Source organism: Echeneis naucrates, chromosome 1 (assembly GCF_900963305.1).
Source record: "Echeneis naucrates chromosome 1, fEcheNa1.1, whole genome shotgun sequence".
Lineage (NCBI taxonomy): Eukaryota > Metazoa > Chordata > Actinopteri > Carangiformes > Echeneidae > Echeneis > Echeneis naucrates.
Window position 1 is genome coordinate 12,831,882 of NC_042511.1, and position 17,445 is coordinate 12,849,326.

Genomic DNA, 17,445 nt, shown 5'->3' on the forward strand with positions numbered 1-17,445 from the left:
CCCCTCAGATAAGTGGTCCATATTTGGGGTGAGGGGAGAGTGGGTGAAGCAAAGCAACTCTCGCTGATGGTATGTTTCTGGATTCAGACGCAGCTCTCCCTTGTCTTGTCCGTGAGGAAAGAGTTTAGCTGGGAAAAGTCCACTACCACAGCGTCTCGCTTACTCAGATGGACGTCTTTCAAATGGTCCTCATCACTTTGGTCCTTGGCAAAATTTACAAACACCTGAAGGAGGGGAGAGGAAAAGGAAATGAACCTTCACTTTATTAAAAGATGAAACCAAATTACAGTCAGCGCCTCAGATACATTTGCTTACTTGGTCTAGAGTGGTCTGAGACACAGAGTAGTCCTCTATGCTGAGCACCTCCTTGTTCTTGGAGAGCAGGGAGAAAATGCGGGCGAGGGAGGTGAGGGATGAAGGCAGCTGGTACTGCAGCATGTTGCGATGTTTCTCCTTCAGTGTGCTGCCTGGCAGCTCCTGTTCGATAAAAACCATTACTGGCCGGAGGTCTGGATTCGGCCCTGCCACCCGCAGGATGATTGTGTAACCATCACCAAACCTGACAAGAAAGAAAAGAGGCATACTTTCACCAAACCAAAGACATGGTATGACGTTTCTTTTGTGCTTGACTTTCGTTTGTCGCGTCAGAAATCTGGGTAAGTGTGTTTGTACCTGTTTTTGAGGTGCTGCACACTGCCCAGACAGCGGAACCTGCCGTTGACCATAATGGCCATCCTGGTGCAAAGTGCCTCACACTCCTCCATACTGTAATAAAACACAGAAAAAAAGCAGAAGAATTAGGTAAACAAGGTTCAATAAATTAAGGACAAAAGAGAAGAAATGGTTTATTGGGGGTGAAACAAACAGTTCTTGGTGTGTTGTTCAACAAATTATTGAATGGCCAGTCGAACCTGTGAGAGGTCAAGACTACAGATCGCCCCTCTTTAATGATGCTGAGGATGGCGTTCCACAATGCCCGACGCGCCTTAGGGTCCATGCCTGTTGTTGGTTCGTCCTATAAACAGGAAACCAAACATGCTCAGCTTGTGCTAAAATATTGTGTAAAATATAAGCTGCAACTAAAATTATTAATAAATTATTTTTATGAAAAATAAATGTTTTTGTTTAGTTTCACTGACCAGAAACACAACAGGTGGTCCTCCTATGAGTGCAATGGCAGTAGACAGTTTCCTCATGTTTCCTCCACTGTAGCTGCCGGCTGCCTTGTCCACATATTTGACCAACCCCAGTTTCCGGATGCCCCACTCTGCCACCTAGTGGACAGGACAAGTTATCAACCATTTAATATATGACTGCAATTATAAACTCCATTGCATTGTATATATAAATGTGTCGATTACAACATTAGTTTGTGTGTCTTTTCCTGCTGACCTCACAGACTTCTTTCTCAGGCACCCCCCTCAGGATGGCGTAAAACTCCAGATGCTCTCTGCCAGTCAGCAGGTCATTGATAGCATCAAACTGAGGACAGTAACCCATGTTCTGATGTACTTCATCAATCTCTGTGGTCACACTGGAGAGAAATGAACAGGATACATGATTAATATGTGGCCTCATGACATGTGCTTGTTCTAAGAATATTTATTCAGGTTTTTATCAAGACGAGTGGGTAGGAGTTGCTTTATTCCATCTTGATGTCTTTAATGTCTATTTAAAATGCTTTCAATTGAATCTCAATTTTGATAAAATATCCTTTTTATTCTGTAATTTTAAACTAGCAATTTGATTTATCATTTATTTTGTGTCATGAACTGTTCTCACCTTTTGCCTGCCAGATAGGCCTCTCCACTTGTCACCAGTGAGTCTCCTGTGAGCATTTTAAAGGTGCTGGTTTTCCCTGCTCCATTCACCCCCAGCAATCCGAAACACTGCGAAAAGACAGACAATGCTAAATTCAAGACAAGTGCTGATGATAAATTTTAATCTGCTTTGAAAATGAAGCAGCTGCTATATCTGTAGTACACAGTTTTTCTGGCGGCCTGGCTGAATCTGTGCTGTACCTCTCCAGGGGGGATGCCAACACACAGCCGGTCCACTGCTGGCTTCTGTTTCCGCTTGTAAATCTTAGTAAGCTGCCTGAGCTCCAAGATGTCTGACTGTCCTCCGCCACTCAGGATCCTACATCGCTCCCTGGCCACATCCTCATCCTCTTCTCCAATAGGCTTCAGATGACTGGTGGACGACCTGGAAGATTGCAGGCAGTAAAGTGAGGAAAAGTCAAAGTTAAGACAGGTTTTAAATTTGGATCCTTTTCCCAGAGTTAATCATTCTTAGTTATGAGCTCTTAGACAAGGCTATGCTGTGTTATATGGAGGTGTAACTTGAAATGAATTTGTCAGATAAGACAGGTTTCCCCCACCTGGCCTTTATGCAGAAGCGGTATTGAATGAGGACGGTGATGCAGAAGAAGATAACACCCTCTATGGCCATTGCAAACAGGTTTTTTCCCACCATGTCCCAGGCAAGAGGGGAGCGGAATCGATTCTCACCTACAACAGAACCAACATTTTAGCACTAGGAATGTATATATGAAGATTACGAGTAGGTGACTGCTGCGCTTACCAAATCGCTCTAAAGCATCAGCCATTGCCTGATTCTTCACCATGTCAATCAGTCCTCTGCCCAAACAGAAGTGCGGGAAGATGAGGAACACGTTCTTCAGGATATCGTTGATACCACCGATCTCCTGGAACATGAATGATGTCAACATTCGTAGTTAATATTTCAATGAGATGGCTAGAGCTCCTTCAAAGTCCTTTGCCATCAAAGTTGTTCCTTTCTTCACATTTTTGAATCAAAAATCAATTGTGACTGCTCCACAGACTCTTTACTCACATTGCTCCCAAACAGCTCCAATACAAAAGTGGAGACGCTGCCATTTATTCCTATGAGTATGTTAACACTGGTCAGGACCACGTAGGCTGTGCTGGGGATCTTAAAGAAAAATGAGGCTGGGTACATCAGAGGGGTGATTGACCATCTGAAAGGAGATACAAAGAACATTTTAGATGACACAAAAATGATGAATGAAAGAAGTAAAAGCTAATCAAATTAACTTGTGTCACACTCACCCGTAGAGCAGCAGCAGCAGGGCCAGAACTGGCAGATTGGTAGAGGACACGTAGGCGTCTTGTTGGAAACACACAAAAATAATGATAACCAGTGTAGCTGGGACGATGTAGTTGCACTGCAATACAAGAAGAAAAGGAGGCTTCGGTAAGAACTGGTGTGTTTTGTTCATCTATTTTGAATTCCCTTTCTCGCGCCGTTTGTAGAGTTCGAAGAAAGAGGCCGACTGAACGGGGCTGTCTTACCATATCCCACACAAAGTTGGCCAGCCAGTAGAGGAAAGGCTGCACTCCACTGATAAACTGCATGTGTTTTGCCTTGTTCACTCTCTCCTGGATGAGGAAAACCACAAAACTGGCAGGGACAAAGGACATGGCGAAGATCACACAGATGGACACCAACACGTCCACTGATGTTGTCATCCTGGGTGATAGAGAAGAGTCCAAAGATAGAGGAGAAATGAGAACCAGTCTTGAAGTCCTCAGAAAATTTCGGCGAAATTTTCAGTCAAATTTCATCAGCTTTTCATAATACTCACAATGCGACCTGCGAAAGCTGCTCCTTGGTGAGGTTGAGTGGGTGATTGTAGGCAGTGATTCCAAACTTCGAGGGATCTTTGCCGGCAGGCAGACTTGCCCGCAGGATGCCGTTGTTCATCACGTTGAGGAAGGAGCTCATGCTGTGCCAGCCCTTGTTGTTAAACCATATCTGGAGAAACAAGCAGCAGATATGACATTTCAGCTTCTGTAATCTCAGAGGGAAAATAGAGGAAACTGGAAGTAATTTACTAGCTTTCTAATCATCCTAAAGTGGATTTTTTTTTCCTTTAAAAGTACCTCACATGACTTTGTTGGCACTAAATTGTTTGCTGTGCACTGGCACTCTCTATTTACTTGCCTCCTTGTTTAGGCTTAATGACTTTTTTCAGTGGTGCTTGGCAGTAACCTTCAGATAACCTGTATGAGTGTGTGTGTGTGTGTGTGTGTGTGGGTTTGGGTCTGTGCTAACCTTGACGTTATTCTTAGTGTCCAGACCTTGGATGAAAGTGGAGAGGCTTCCAAAGAAGCGATCTGTGGCTGTTCCCTGGAGCAAGAAGGAGGGTGGGATAGAAGATAGAATGCTCTTTAGCACATGAATAAACCGACAGCTACAATAACATTACCCTATCTAATCAGATTTAACTACAGTTTTTACTCTAAAATTTGAAAATGAAAGTTGGCATTTTATCCTAAAAAACTGAAATGTGAGGAATGTAAAATAATACCATCATGAAATTTCTTACCCTTTCCAGGCGGAAGCGTCTCCTCAGCTCAGTGATTGCATTGTCAATTTCTTCTCTGTTGGACAGAAGCTGAGTATTCCTGGCCCCCAGTGAGAAGCCACCATATCTGTGGAGAAGACAGTCATTTGCTATTAGTGAAAGATGCACAGAGTTGCATTCAGTTCAATATTATTGACATACCCCGAACTCAAGATTGATCGTGTCTAATAATGTACCTGAACTCGTTGACCCAAATCTTGTTCTTTAGGCTGAAACCAAAGAAGAGCACATTTAAAGGAAACAATTTGTCCTTCATTGAGTGAAAAATGACATAATGGAGCCACATTTAACATGCATATGTGCGATGATTGTTACCTCTTGCCAATAATCTGTGCGTAAGTTTTAACCAGATAGTCTGAGATGTTTCTGCCAGTCAAATTCTGAAGAGTGTCTTCTTCACTGATCTTCATCTGGACACACAAATGGAAAAACTGTTAATGGACATTTATTTTTTGTGTTCTGCTTTTTTTTTTTATCTAAGGATTAAGCATTAAAAAATCGTGATTTCTATTTTATTTTTGATATAAAGATTATATGTATGTGTGTTACTAACCTGAGGAGGTGGAAGTCCCCCAGCACCAGCTGGACACTCCGGCAGCATCCGCTTGCGCCCTTTGCAGCTGCACTCGCACAGGGGAGATGGATTCTCCATGGTCCAGTTGCCCTTTTCAAACATGTCCTTCACCGATAAAGAGATTTGTGGGACCGACCACTCATCCTCTACTGCAGTGCAGGCTGTGTCCCTGGAGAATGAAGTTCAGACAAGTTCAGACCATACTTCAAATCATGATTTGCATTATCACTACTACATATTTTAGAATAAAAAAAAGAAATTAAATAAAAATCTAAACTCACGGTATGGGCTCTCCTTTCATGCAGCGTGTTCCAAATCCAGGTTTTGCTGTCAGAGCTCCCAGAAGTTTGTTGGTGTGAGGGTCCTCAGGGATGTCATTACTACAGAGACACAGACAGCCCATGAAATAACACATATATTTTTCTGTTGTCATTGAGGAAAAATGCAATCATTTGGTCATCTGGACAGACATTTAAAGTTACTTCTCAATGTTACTAGAAATCCCTTAAATAACTGTATTCAATGCAGTTTCAGCACTTTTGAGTTTTTGACTGTTGGGTAAGATGTGAATCAGAGTACAGTTAGATAACCTTTTACATATTTCATCAGCTGTGCACTTTGTTGGTGGAAACAACAGATTTCTTTGGGAAAATGTGCTAGATCATTCCTTTTTTGCTGAAAGAACATGAAAATTACTCAGTTCAGACTATGATGAAGGAAAAGGTGGTTTGACGGATAATTGATTGGAAAAGTATTATTTTTATTATCATTATAGTAATGAGATTAACAGAATCTCACCTAATGAAGGTAAACTGCTCTCCATACATGCTGGGATCCAGAGCCAGACTGGGATACTTTCCGAAAGGAGGAACAATCAGGCTGAACACCAGGGCAATGCACACAAACACTGCAGGCAGAACAATCTGAAAGAACACCATCAAGCACACATGGAAACTTAAAATGAGACTGGTAAGAGTATGTTGATCCACAGCAGAGACTCCGGCAGTGGTTAGGTCTACACAGAAAATGAGTGTATTGAAAATAGTATTTGCATACCTGTGCAAAGAAGCCTTTCCTTGAACGCCGAGCGTAGAGGAATCTTTTCCAGAGTAGTGCAACGAACTGCTGTCTCTTCAGACTCCAGCCTTTGACCTGGTACGACCCTTTCCCATCTGTTCCACTCAGCCAGTCAGTCTCTCGGGATTCTGTAGTGAGAAACATCAGAATGCACATGAGCAAACTTACAACATGGTAACTGTCTCTCCTGATTTTGTCATATGGCTAATCATAACTGTTTGTCTGGCAATTTTACTGGCACAAAGCAACTTATTAAAAAATTTTACTGAATAAATCTTATTGCCATGCTAGCTGGGATTGGCTCCAGCACCCCCTGCGACCTGGATGGATAGGTGGTTGAAAATAAGAAAACACTATATATATGAATGACAGCAACAAGACTGTTGCTATCATTGCACTGCATGCTGGGTAGTGCAGTTCTACCTGGATCACCTTCAGAGTCGTTGAAATCAAAGTCATCCTCCGTGAAAGGCTTCAAGCAGCTCTGGTGGTCTCCAAAAGCATGATGACGGCGAGTCCTGGTTGGTACGACACCATCTGCAGTCACAGAAGAGTGGAAAAATTAGCACAACACACTTTAGTTTCTTATTTTCAGTTTTAAAGATGATACCACGATAATGGCTGTCTGATCAATACTGTAAATCTAACCATGGTCAAGAGTGGAAAGGCGAATAAAGCTCACCTGAAAGCTCGACAGAGTCCACTCCACTGTCCTCAGCCACTTTCAAGAAAATCTGAAAAGTTGGAGGACAAAGGATCAAAACATCGGCTAAAACAGACGTTGACTGATCACTTTATTCCCAACCAACAATGGAGGACCGACTGTGGAAGACCAGACAAAAATGTCAGTCAGGTTTGTAGTGCGCTTTACCTCTTCCAGGGTGGTATCAGATATTCCATAGCTGGATATTCCCAGGTCAGTGAGTCTGTCGTCAAGTTCATGGAAAAGCTCCACAAAGGCTCCATCTTTAGCTGACTGGTATGGCAAGACATAGGTGAGCTCATGCCCAAGATCCTCCACCAGGCGAGCCTCTCGGACATGCTTGAATATCACGTTAGAGATGAGGGAGACATCTATTAAAGGAAAAAGGAAATTAAGATCATCAACATCTTCTGTCTTGATTTCTACAGGCAAAAAATGTCCTTTGCTAAGTTAAGCCAATTTATTGTCAATTCTTACCAATAGTGGTGGTTTCACTCTCTGGTTCGCTGCCCAAACCTGCATCTGAACTGCTCTCTGATACACTGTCCTCCTGAACATTTGACAAAAAAAGTAAGCAGTTAAGTAAGACCATGCTAAACATTGAATTTCTTTCTGATTGTAATTTTCTTTCTTTCTGTTTTTGTTAACCCCTTACTATTTCAACTTGGTGGAGCCTGACACAAAAAAGCCAATAACTCTTGTTATTGGCTTTGGACACAATGTTAGCCTATTAAACATTCCTAACTTGTGAATTTCGCATGTTGTAGTGTTAATCTAAATTAGACAATTTCTTTTTGGCCCTGACAAAGCAAATTTCTAATGTTACATCATTTGTACCTTCTCAGTTTTCTTGCTGTAGCAGACAGTGCTGGCAGAATTCCTGCATGACTGAAGTGTCAAGTCATAGTCTCTCTTGACTAATGTCAGGTAGTAGCCAGTCCCCAGATGAGTCTTCAGGAAGAGAGAGGAGCCTACACAGCACAGCTTGCCATGGGAAATGATAGCAATTCGATCACCAAGGATGTCAGCCTCATCCATGTGATGCGTAGAGAGGATAATGGTGCGGCCTGAATGAGGGAAAAATACAAGCAGCTTAAGCTAATAGCTTCTGAGGAGTGTAGTGATGTCTAAAACTAGACTGTAATCGCAGTTACCTTGTCTGTATTTAAGCAGCAGGTCCCAGATGCCCCTGCGTGCATAAGGATCGACCCCAGCAGTAGGTTCATCCAGGATCACAACCTTTGAACCCCCAACAAAAGCCAAAGCCACTGATAACTTCCTCTGCATCCCACCTAAAAAAGACAGCAGCGATAAAAAGATAAAGATGCCATCTTCATGGAAAGTCCCTTACTTTTTGTGTAACTACTGAAAAACAAAAGTGATGACAATCGAACTGACCAGAGAGGGTACTTGTTCGGGAATTTCGTTTGTGAGGCAGTCCTACATCATTCACAATCTGCTCCATCTCAGCCTTAACCTTCTCCTCTGGCAGACCTTTCAGACGTCCGTAGAACCAGATGTGCTCCTCAACCGTCAGCCTGGATTACAGCAAAGCAGCAAATCACATGATTACCAAAACTGAAGGGCCTTAATGTGTTCTAAGAGTTTCTCTTCTTGATCCAGAATACATACATGCTAAACAGTACGTTGTGCTGGGGACAGACGCCCAGATTCTGTCGGATGGTGCTGAGCTCAGTGCGGATGTCCTTGCCGAGAATATAAGCAGTACCAGAGGTGGGTGGGAACAAGCCTGTCAGGATTGACCTATCAGATACCAGGAAGGGATACAACAGTCAGTCAGCATGTCGACCGAGTAGATTTTAAATTGCCATAACTCATTGAAGTTGTTTGTATAAAAAAGTGTGTATCATCTCACATAGTCGTGGTTTTGCCGGCTCCATTGTGTCCAAGGAATGAGGTGATTTGTCCTTCATAGAACCTCAGGGACAGTCCGTCCACAGCCAGCTTGTTTCCGTGGCTGTACACCTTAACTAGATTCTCAATGTAAACACCGGGGTCGATGTGTCCTGGCTCTTCCTCAATACACACAGCTGTGGATATAATAAACACAATGACAACAGTGTTTTAGCGACAACGGATGATGGTTTTTGAAGAAGAAACAGCTTGTGAGAATGGTTTACTGATGGTTTTTCTATCTTAAAATTTTCCTAGAAAAACAAAGACAGACATGAAATAATGAATTATTTGTACCTTCAGCATTGCCCTTCTTTGACAGAGTGGCGGAGATGTTCTTGTTCTCTTTCTCCCCACACCAGTATGTCCTGGTGAAAGGGAAATACCAAGGCCTGGGAATCCCATACTGACCTGAAATAGAAGGATTTTTTTTTTAGCTCTAAAAGAATAATAACAACAGAACAATAATTACTGACAATAAAAAAATCATCATTATTGTCATCATTAATTAAATAACACAGAGAATTATAAACTTCATCCGTGACTTACCGGGAAACACAGCTTCAATGTACCAGGTCATCAGTCCGTACAAAACAGCATCAAACAGCATGAGGCAGATTGAGGTGGTCAGGTTGTAGCTGTCTTCCTCCAGGGGGCTAGCCAGCAGGTTGGACCACTGGATGCCCACCCCTTGCTCTTCAAATAGGGCGAAGTACTCACAGCCAAACCCAAAGGCAACAGGAGACAGCAGACTCTGAGAGCAGAACAGAGAAACCAGGGTTTATTGAAGAGAAAGAGACACTGACAGCCAAATGTGTATACAAAAAAAATAAATAAATGTGAGGGTCAAATCTGAACAACTCAGCTAAACATTAAAAGCTGAGTATCCATGCATGTATTTGTGTGTGTATTGTTTAATTTTTCAACACACCACAACCACTTTTGCTCCAAAGCCGACGTAGTCTTGCCAGGCGACACAAAGCACATAGGGCAAGTAGAGGGTGAAGTAGATGATCCCACCGCAGGCGGCTGCCAAGTTAGCTCGAGAAAACAGGGTGCTGATGAGAAAGCACTGCATGATGGTGACTATGCCAAATGATCCCAGAAAAAGAAACACAACACCCGGGTCACTGTAGGGGAGCAGGTTGCCCATCTGTGAAAGGTGGCAGAGAGGGAAAGAAAACAGCTGCGTTAAACAGTTTATAGAAATGTGATATCACTTGTTTTCCACAATGAATGATATTTCTAGACAATTAAGTATTGAATTCATGATTTCATTTGCTGAGATCCCTGTAATAACAGCCTTCAGTCCTTGCATCAAGATGTATGTGTTTTTCCGAGCCCAACACCAACCTTTAATAACATCACCAGCAAGCCGGCGCTGATGAGCAGTGGGATTAAACTGCTGATGAACCAGCTGAGCCACAGGGTGCAATTATTCAGGCCCATGATCCTCATGGTTTCCTTGAGCCGTGCCTCTTTCTCATACACAACGCCCTTGATGATGATGGCTACAGAGTACATCCACGCCAACGTCATGAAGAGAGGCATCGATCGACTCATCACCCGAAGGAAACTGTGGCAAAAGTGAGCAAAAATGAGTCACACGCCTCCTCAATCACCAGCACAGGGAGGGTTTTCAGTTTTTCTTCCCACACTTACATGTCATCAACATAACAGGGGTACGGCATCTGCTGAATGTATATGCCTGTCTTTTCCTTGGTGCCAGTGATGGCTCTGATGATTCCCTGTTCGATGACATCCTGCAGGTAGGAAAATCCACCCCAGACATAGCGAAGGTCCTCAAAAGGATCTGCTCTGGGACCAGGGTCCCAATACCTGAAATTCAAGATGATTCAAGGTTAGCATCCTAATAGCAATACAAAAAAAGAGTGCCAACCTCCTCACAGGTTAAATAACAACTGGGCACAGCCCCTTACCCGTCCTTAATCTTGTTCGTCCTCTCAACATTATCAATGTCCATCCGAATCTTGTAGTTGACATTGGGAGGCAGGTCAGTGCTGTTGCTATGGGCGATGTCAGGAAACACAATTCCAGCCCAGAATTTCTGGTGGTCCAGGAGGCCCATGGATTTGTTGACCAGTCGCTCTTCATTAGCTACGGGCTCCAGCTTGTCCAGGTTCACACACTGAAGGAGAGAGAGTGGGTTTATGCCACGTATTGATCAATCCAACTATAAAGAGCATTAGCTATTGAATGATGTATTTGATAAATGCTGATGGACAAGGAAAACAGGAAAGTGGAATGAAGATAACAGGCTAACAGCATTCAATGTTAGACAATGAGTAACTTTGAGACCTCCTAAAAATTTGCCTTGAGCATATTCAGCTGACATAAGTTGAATTGTCCGCCAGGCCCTTAGAGTTTATGAGAAGTCACCAGGCTCAGATTCCTAATACCATGTGGGCGACAGTCTTTAATGGCCGTGTACAGCCTTGACATAGTTTCTGGTGTGAACAATGTAACTTTACATCACATAAGATCCTCTTAAAGACTTAAGTGAAGTCAGTAGGTCAGTGGGTGGCTTTCTGTACTGCTAGATGTAAACAGGGTCAAGGAAAATTCACTGAGTTCAATGTTCTCTAACAAGGCTGACAAATTGAAATTTTCTATTTGTACATGACCGCAGTGTTAAGAGGAATGAGGAAGCTGAGTTGAGTAAAAGTGACAAGGTCAATTCAAAGCTGCATCAAAGAATTTTGATGTTAGGATTATAACCTACATGTGTCCCTTATCAGTTGTTTATGTCATCACGCTATGAAGTGAAAAACATCACATTCTTGAAGTAATCAGATCGTTAATTAGAGGCATCAGCAAGCTCTTAAATCTCTTTGACTACTGAACCATGATGGTTTTGTTATGGGCATATCAATGATTAAGTCTACTCACACAAACAAATAAAAACAATAGCCAATTCACATTGATCAAAATTTGGCAAGATCTTAAGAGCAATTGTTTATCGCTGAAGCTTGGCTCTGGCATACTGACCCAGTAAACACAGACTAACACACTAGGCATAACAATGATTTAACTTGACAAGAAAATGAAAGGAAAAGAACATTTGATTTGCATTAAGATACAATAGAAGATATGGGTGATTTTGAAATGTTCTGACCTAAATGGACAATTGGCATTTTACCCCTTCCCTCACGTTTTGCTTCTTTTTTCGATACTACTTTTCAGACACAACCTAAGGCCCATAAAATTATAGGTTGCCATGCCATTTCTTATTTATGCTTATACTATTATTCTTTACTTTTTGCATATTGTTCTTTTGGTGATGATAAATAAATACATCATCTTTCACTGACACACTAACCTCCATGAAGCGTGATATAGTCTGTATGGCCTGGTCTGTCTCGTTGAAGACATCTCTCCAGGTAAAGGTGGATCCTGCAGGTCTTTGGTCCTCTGAGGCCTTGGACAGGAATTCAGACACATCTGACACCTGCCACTCAGTCTCACTCAGCTGGGTGTTAAGGAATGCTGCACTGGCATTATTCTGGAGCAGGGTCTGCAAAAAAAGGTGAAATATTTACATTTATATATACAATTATATACAAAGCAGTGATGATGTCTGAGGGCCAATGTGTTGTGTTACATGTTAAATTAGAGAGATTAAGAAGAGCTCATTTCATTGCACTCAAAATGTGTGTCAAGCAGCAGTGAAAGCATAAACAGCTGAAAGCAGACTTCATGCCTGAAGGCATGTTTGCTTCTCTGACCTTTTTATTACTGTTGGCCTCTTTGGTGTCTTTGTGTGTTTGACTTGTGACCTATTTTACTCTCATTTTATGTTCTGGGGTCCCAGTTCAAGGTTTCTCATAAAATGGTGTCTCTGTTATTGCAGCAATTACCTCTTTCCCTGACAGAGAAACCTATCCCTTACAATTGAATTACTGTACAAACAGACAATTTTTTGAAGCTGTGTTATTATTATTATAGACAAAATTAAGACAGCTTTAAAGTGAATTCAAACAGCTGTGTTGAAAATGCATTGTGACGCATGAGTAAATGACTCAAAAATATCACATTTCACCACTAGGTGGAAGTAGTGCTTATAGATTCACATGAAAACTAGAAAGAAATATATTTGACTTTTTTTTTTATAACGACATGATAGTCTATGTCTGATCCTGTACAACAGGCTGAGTTTTAAACCACATAAACCAAGACAGAACACATACTCCTGTAAGCGAGATTAAAGACTCTTGTCTGTGCTTTGATCTGATTAGTGAAAGCAAATGTTTTAAATGAGGCCAAACATTGTTTGGCTTCATGTTCTAAATGTTTTTTAGTGCCAGATCCACATGTTAATGCCACATCTGTCTGTCTCAATTAATCAAGTTTTATGGTTGAACCAGACTCTGTCCTTTTAATCTGCACGTGTCTGTGTTAGTTACTGATTTTTATCTCTCATGTTAATCTTCCCTGCCTCTACCCCATTTCTGTACAATTAGAGGTACTTTGGTCAGCCTGCAAAGAAAAAGATAAAGGATAACCCCTTCCTGCATAATTCTTGACTGGCCTTTCCTTTGTAAGGGGAAAATGACACTTCAGTCACATTGAAGCACAGACTGCTGTGAGTGCGTCCCACTCACCCTAACCAAGTCCATTTCCTCGCTATTCTCCATGAAGTTCCAAATTTTTGGCCTCATCTCATCCCACATCCCTCCGAGGTCCCTCAGAACACCAAATTCTTGGAAGGTCTTATTAACCTGCACACAAAAATACATCCTTAGTCATGAAAATGATTTGAAGTGATAATTGCAATGGGCTTTTAGACATGAGAGGGACCTTTTTTTTACCTCACTAATAATCCTCTGCGTTGCTGGAGTATCGGGGGTGTACAGGATCTTCCCCATGAGCAGTGGCTTCAGAGCTCTCCAGATCATCCTGGAAATGGGACTCGACTCGAGGCCCCGGACCAAGTTGTTGCAATAGGGGGCTGAGAAATAAGCACAAAGTCATTTTGAGTCTTCTGATTTCAACTTGATTCAGAAGACTGAACTTTAGATCTGATCTGCACACTTACTTGAGGAGTTGTCATAAGCTGAGAGAGGTTCGCTGTCACTGTCATTGCCATGGTTTCCAAACAGGGCCTTGTAGTTGTTGTCTTCATACCAGTTGAGAGACTTAATTTTGAGGCCACCACCTTCAGGGTGCCCACAGACAATACGTGACACAGCCTGGTAGATCTGGTTTGGAGGGTCTGTAGCATTCGCTGTGAGATAGAGGATCTCCTTTCGCATATCCTTCCAACTCTTCATACTGGCAAGCTGGTGGAGACACACACAAAAAAAAAACAAAACAAAACTGAAATATTAGCATTACAATGTTTTTTGGAAGATTTACTATATCAAACAACACTGACAACGCACTCTTTTCCACCAATCCAGAAAAAATAAATACCCAGACACAAAGTTGTGGGTGTTGATGTTGGCTTTTGAAGTTTACAGTAATGCTTTGATACAAATACATTTTCACGTCACACTTTAATGTGATTGCAGAATATGGATAGGAATAGATTTGTTATTTTTAAAAAATTCTTTTAGTAGGACTATCCGACCTGTGAAATTAGCACAACATGACTTTAGCCCCCAACAACCCTGCATACTTTAAGAGTTTGTTGATAAGCTTCTATAATGTACCTTCCTCAGGCATTCTCTGTACATGCATCATATACTGCAACTAATATTTCTGTAACCATATTTGAAAGACTATGTCACAACAGGATGTTTGTGTGTGTGTGTTTGGTGATGTAGTTATCAAAGGTTATCATCTGCACCATGAGTGCTGGTATTCTGGACATGGAAGTCCAGTGTTACACTTGGGGGTGGAGACACTTAGCACTTAGTTGTCTGCCTGACCAAGATAAAATTGACTGCTGTCCCTGATCTTGCGCCAGTGAGTTTGCATGTGAATGAGGATTTGAGCAGGAAGTTCATTTTGTTTCACAGGGAGGTAACTACAGGTCACAAGGAAACTAACCACAGATTCCTCATTTATGAATACAAATGGTTCAACTGCACACAATTATCCCACCAAACCCGTGATAGGGAGGGAATGAAAGGAGTTGGCTTCGGTTTCTCATGTAGCTAAAATAAAGAAGGGTAGAATGAGATGAAAGCTTTTGTTTCCTAAATGTAAACCAGAGCCTGGTACTTGGGCTTAGTGTAAGCTCACATTGCATGTGTACAAAGAATGGAGGCTGATGAAGTAAGAATTTCCTGAGATGAAAATGGAAGGAGGGCAAAGAAAGGTCACAAAAAATGAGAGAAAGAATGAAAGAAAGAAAGGATATGAAAATGAACGCCAGAGTGGAAGGAGTGAGAACAAAGGGAGGTTACTATCGGTCACTCTCCTAATAGGCACTCTGCAGGCTTTTCAAGCAGAGCATAATTACACTGACAATTTTTACTGAATTTACTCTCACACCAATACAAACACCCAGCAACACATAAACTGAGCTGAGGCACGGACATTCAAGACATCCTGACACACAATGTGTTTCACAGCAAATAACATTTCCCTCCTTGACTGTGCGTCATTTTAAGCAAACTGTTGTCCTTTCCATAGTGTGTAATTTGTCTTCTGTCTATTAACAGGATATTCAACACTGTTCTCAAACAATGAGAAAGTGAGACACAAGAGAACTGTTGCATTTTAAATGCTGAATGTGTACACAAACATGGACCAACGTAACTGCACTTTGCTGAGATCGTTCTGTATGTGGTTCTCCACAGCTGAACTCTCAGCCACATCAAACTGTCACATACTTTTATGCTTGCTGATGCGCAAAACACTGGGTGTGATAATGTGCGTGTTTGTGTCTGGAATTGGCTGCATATCATAGTCTTTGTGTGTGTGGTTTTCTTTGCTGTCTTTGTATATTTATGCATTAAAGGGTTGCTGGTGGTGCAAATTTGGTGTAAATATGCACCTGCACTTAATTACCAAGGTCTATGGAAGCTGCAGAAACACAGCAATGACTGACAAAACCCTCATCCTTCTCTTGCTATTGTTTAATATTCACATATTTAAGAACCAGTGCTCAAGTTTATGTCTCTTGCCAGCTAAAACGTGTGTTTGTGTTGGTCTGTGCACAACTGAATGTATGTGTCATTTCCCTCTAGGGAAGATGGCCATGTTAACTAAGTGAGTAATACACACACATGCAGACAGGCAGGCAGCAGGAGAGGATTGTCCTAGAGTAACCTTATTCACACTAGGCTCTATGAGGTTACTTGAGGTCAATTTCCACTCCAGCTCACAGTTGCTTGCTGGAGTAGCTCAGGGGCTATTCATAAATTGATAAAAACGTATAAGAAACTAAGATTTTAAACACATCCAAACTAGCTTGGAACCTGAATATGTTAGATTTTGCAGTACAATTAATTAAGTAGAGTTCACTTCTGCTTCCTGTGACAGTAGTGTAAATCAAAGACTTGGTCTTATTAAAACTGGCATGCTTTTCCAGGGCTATCATGCAAACTCCAAAGGGTAAAAACCTATTTTAAATTTTGAGAACAAATAACAATTCAAATATCAGGTGATAAGATTTCTCCAGGATGACAGTGATGAGGCTTTGGGATGGCGGTTACTTGAGTTTGTGCACTCCCCACTGCTTTGCTCAGCAATCGCATAAGCTACTTAAGGCAAACAATACAAAGGCGATACATGTCAATAACATGTTGATTAAAATCTGAGCAAATGATTAAAAAAACTAAACACTGGCCCGGCTTGTCAGGGAAGAAATTTCATGTCATCTGTAGCTTAATTATCAACCAACATAATGAAGTTGTTAGTAAAAGGCGCTGTAATAGTTTGGGAATGAGTGGGCATCCAAATCATTAGTGTCGGCTGTCAGCCTCATGAGGACAATGAAAACAATCTGCTGACAAACAGAGAAGAGCATGAGTATGGAGAATTTACAGAAAACTTAATCAAAGATATTCTATTAATTTATTTCATCCTGTTGATGGGGATTATATACAGTTTTAAGGCTTATATAATCTTCCATGGGCCTTTAAACTGGCTGCGAGACACCACAGTTCATTCCTACACTGTAACAGACTCAAACCTTTTCCTTCACATCTTGCAAAGCTTCAGGCAAGCAGTAAACAGAACGGATGTATGTAAACAGTGAATGACTTTTTGCTGAGTTTCTTTACTGCACATTATTCCATTTCAAATGTAATATGGGGCTATAAAACCTGTACACAATGTTATACTTATTATTAAAAATACATTTTTCATATTTTCTGAGAGGAAGAAAATTTGTCACTTTTTAAAATGCAGTTAAACTTGTTTCAGACCAATGTCAAAATATTCATTCAAAAACCCTGAAAGAAGTTTAAGGACACAGCAACCAAGATTTATTTCTACATATTAATCCAACTGGCAGCATTTTCCTGTTCTTTGTTATGCGTGCTTCCATGTGAAAATTAGCTTTTTGTTCTCTCCTCAGAGGACATTTTGAAAATATATTATGGCTGCAGTTCTTTTGGCCTTCCAATAATGATAAGCCCTGGACTGAAACACAGATAGGCAGATGATTGCATAGAGTTCACATGAGTCCCGCTTCTCCATCCCAGCCTCATAACTAATCTACAAATCTATCAAGCAGACACGCATAATTTGCTTTAAGCACAGAAATACACACCAACGGCTATTGTCACACAGGGTTGACATGTCATACCTGATTAACCAAGGGCCTGAAATAAGCACAAAGTCTTCATGGGA

General features: G+C 41.5%; 1 protein-coding gene across 2 annotated transcripts in view; it reads right to left on the reverse strand.

Annotated features, from left to right (window-relative positions):
• Positions 1 to 83: 83 nt before the first annotated feature.
• LOC115035431 (ATP-binding cassette sub-family A member 1-like) overlaps positions 84 to 17,445 on the reverse strand; it is a 29,996-nt gene continuing 12,634 nt past the window's right edge. The window contains exons 8-48 of one of the 2 annotated variants that reach the window (XM_029494376.1): positions 13,736 to 13,979; positions 13,509 to 13,648; positions 13,302 to 13,418; positions 12,020 to 12,214; positions 10,620 to 10,828; positions 10,342 to 10,518; positions 10,033 to 10,255; positions 9,611 to 9,832; positions 9,229 to 9,433; positions 8,977 to 9,090; positions 8,642 to 8,816; positions 8,398 to 8,529; positions 8,164 to 8,303; positions 7,920 to 8,057; positions 7,603 to 7,832; positions 7,243 to 7,315; positions 6,934 to 7,136; positions 6,745 to 6,796; positions 6,495 to 6,599; positions 6,042 to 6,190; positions 5,784 to 5,908; positions 5,267 to 5,365; positions 4,965 to 5,154; positions 4,727 to 4,821; positions 4,588 to 4,620; positions 4,373 to 4,478; positions 4,099 to 4,173; positions 3,629 to 3,798; positions 3,336 to 3,513; positions 3,093 to 3,208; positions 2,857 to 3,001; positions 2,584 to 2,707; positions 2,381 to 2,510; positions 2,022 to 2,205; positions 1,783 to 1,889; positions 1,393 to 1,534; positions 1,140 to 1,274; positions 912 to 1,015; positions 673 to 765; positions 316 to 559; positions 84 to 224 (exon numbers count right to left, since the gene is read on the reverse strand). In XM_029494376.1, the coding sequence (XP_029350236.1) occupies positions 84 to 224; positions 316 to 559; positions 673 to 765; positions 912 to 1,015; positions 1,140 to 1,274; positions 1,393 to 1,534; positions 1,783 to 1,889; positions 2,022 to 2,205; positions 2,381 to 2,510; positions 2,584 to 2,707; positions 2,857 to 3,001; positions 3,093 to 3,208; positions 3,336 to 3,513; positions 3,629 to 3,798; positions 4,099 to 4,173; positions 4,373 to 4,478; positions 4,588 to 4,620; positions 4,727 to 4,821; positions 4,965 to 5,154; positions 5,267 to 5,365; positions 5,784 to 5,908; positions 6,042 to 6,190; positions 6,495 to 6,599; positions 6,745 to 6,796; positions 6,934 to 7,136; positions 7,243 to 7,315; positions 7,603 to 7,832; positions 7,920 to 8,057; positions 8,164 to 8,303; positions 8,398 to 8,529; positions 8,642 to 8,816; positions 8,977 to 9,090; positions 9,229 to 9,433; positions 9,611 to 9,832; positions 10,033 to 10,255; positions 10,342 to 10,518; positions 10,620 to 10,828; positions 12,020 to 12,214; positions 13,302 to 13,418; positions 13,509 to 13,648; positions 13,736 to 13,979 (5,979 nt within the window). Of the gene's footprint in view, positions 225 to 315; positions 560 to 672; positions 766 to 911; positions 1,016 to 1,139; positions 1,275 to 1,392; positions 1,535 to 1,782; positions 1,890 to 2,021; positions 2,206 to 2,380; positions 2,511 to 2,583; positions 2,708 to 2,856; positions 3,002 to 3,092; positions 3,209 to 3,335; positions 3,514 to 3,628; positions 3,799 to 4,098; positions 4,174 to 4,372; positions 4,479 to 4,587; positions 4,621 to 4,726; positions 4,822 to 4,964; positions 5,155 to 5,266; positions 5,366 to 5,783; positions 5,909 to 6,041; positions 6,191 to 6,485; positions 6,600 to 6,744; positions 6,797 to 6,933; positions 7,137 to 7,242; positions 7,316 to 7,602; positions 7,833 to 7,919; positions 8,058 to 8,163; positions 8,304 to 8,397; positions 8,530 to 8,641; positions 8,817 to 8,976; positions 9,091 to 9,228; positions 9,434 to 9,610; positions 9,833 to 10,032; positions 10,256 to 10,341; positions 10,519 to 10,619; positions 10,829 to 12,019; positions 12,215 to 13,301; positions 13,419 to 13,508; positions 13,649 to 13,735; positions 13,980 to 17,445 lie in introns of both variants that reach the window. The other variant, XM_029493627.1, reaches the window with a different exon arrangement.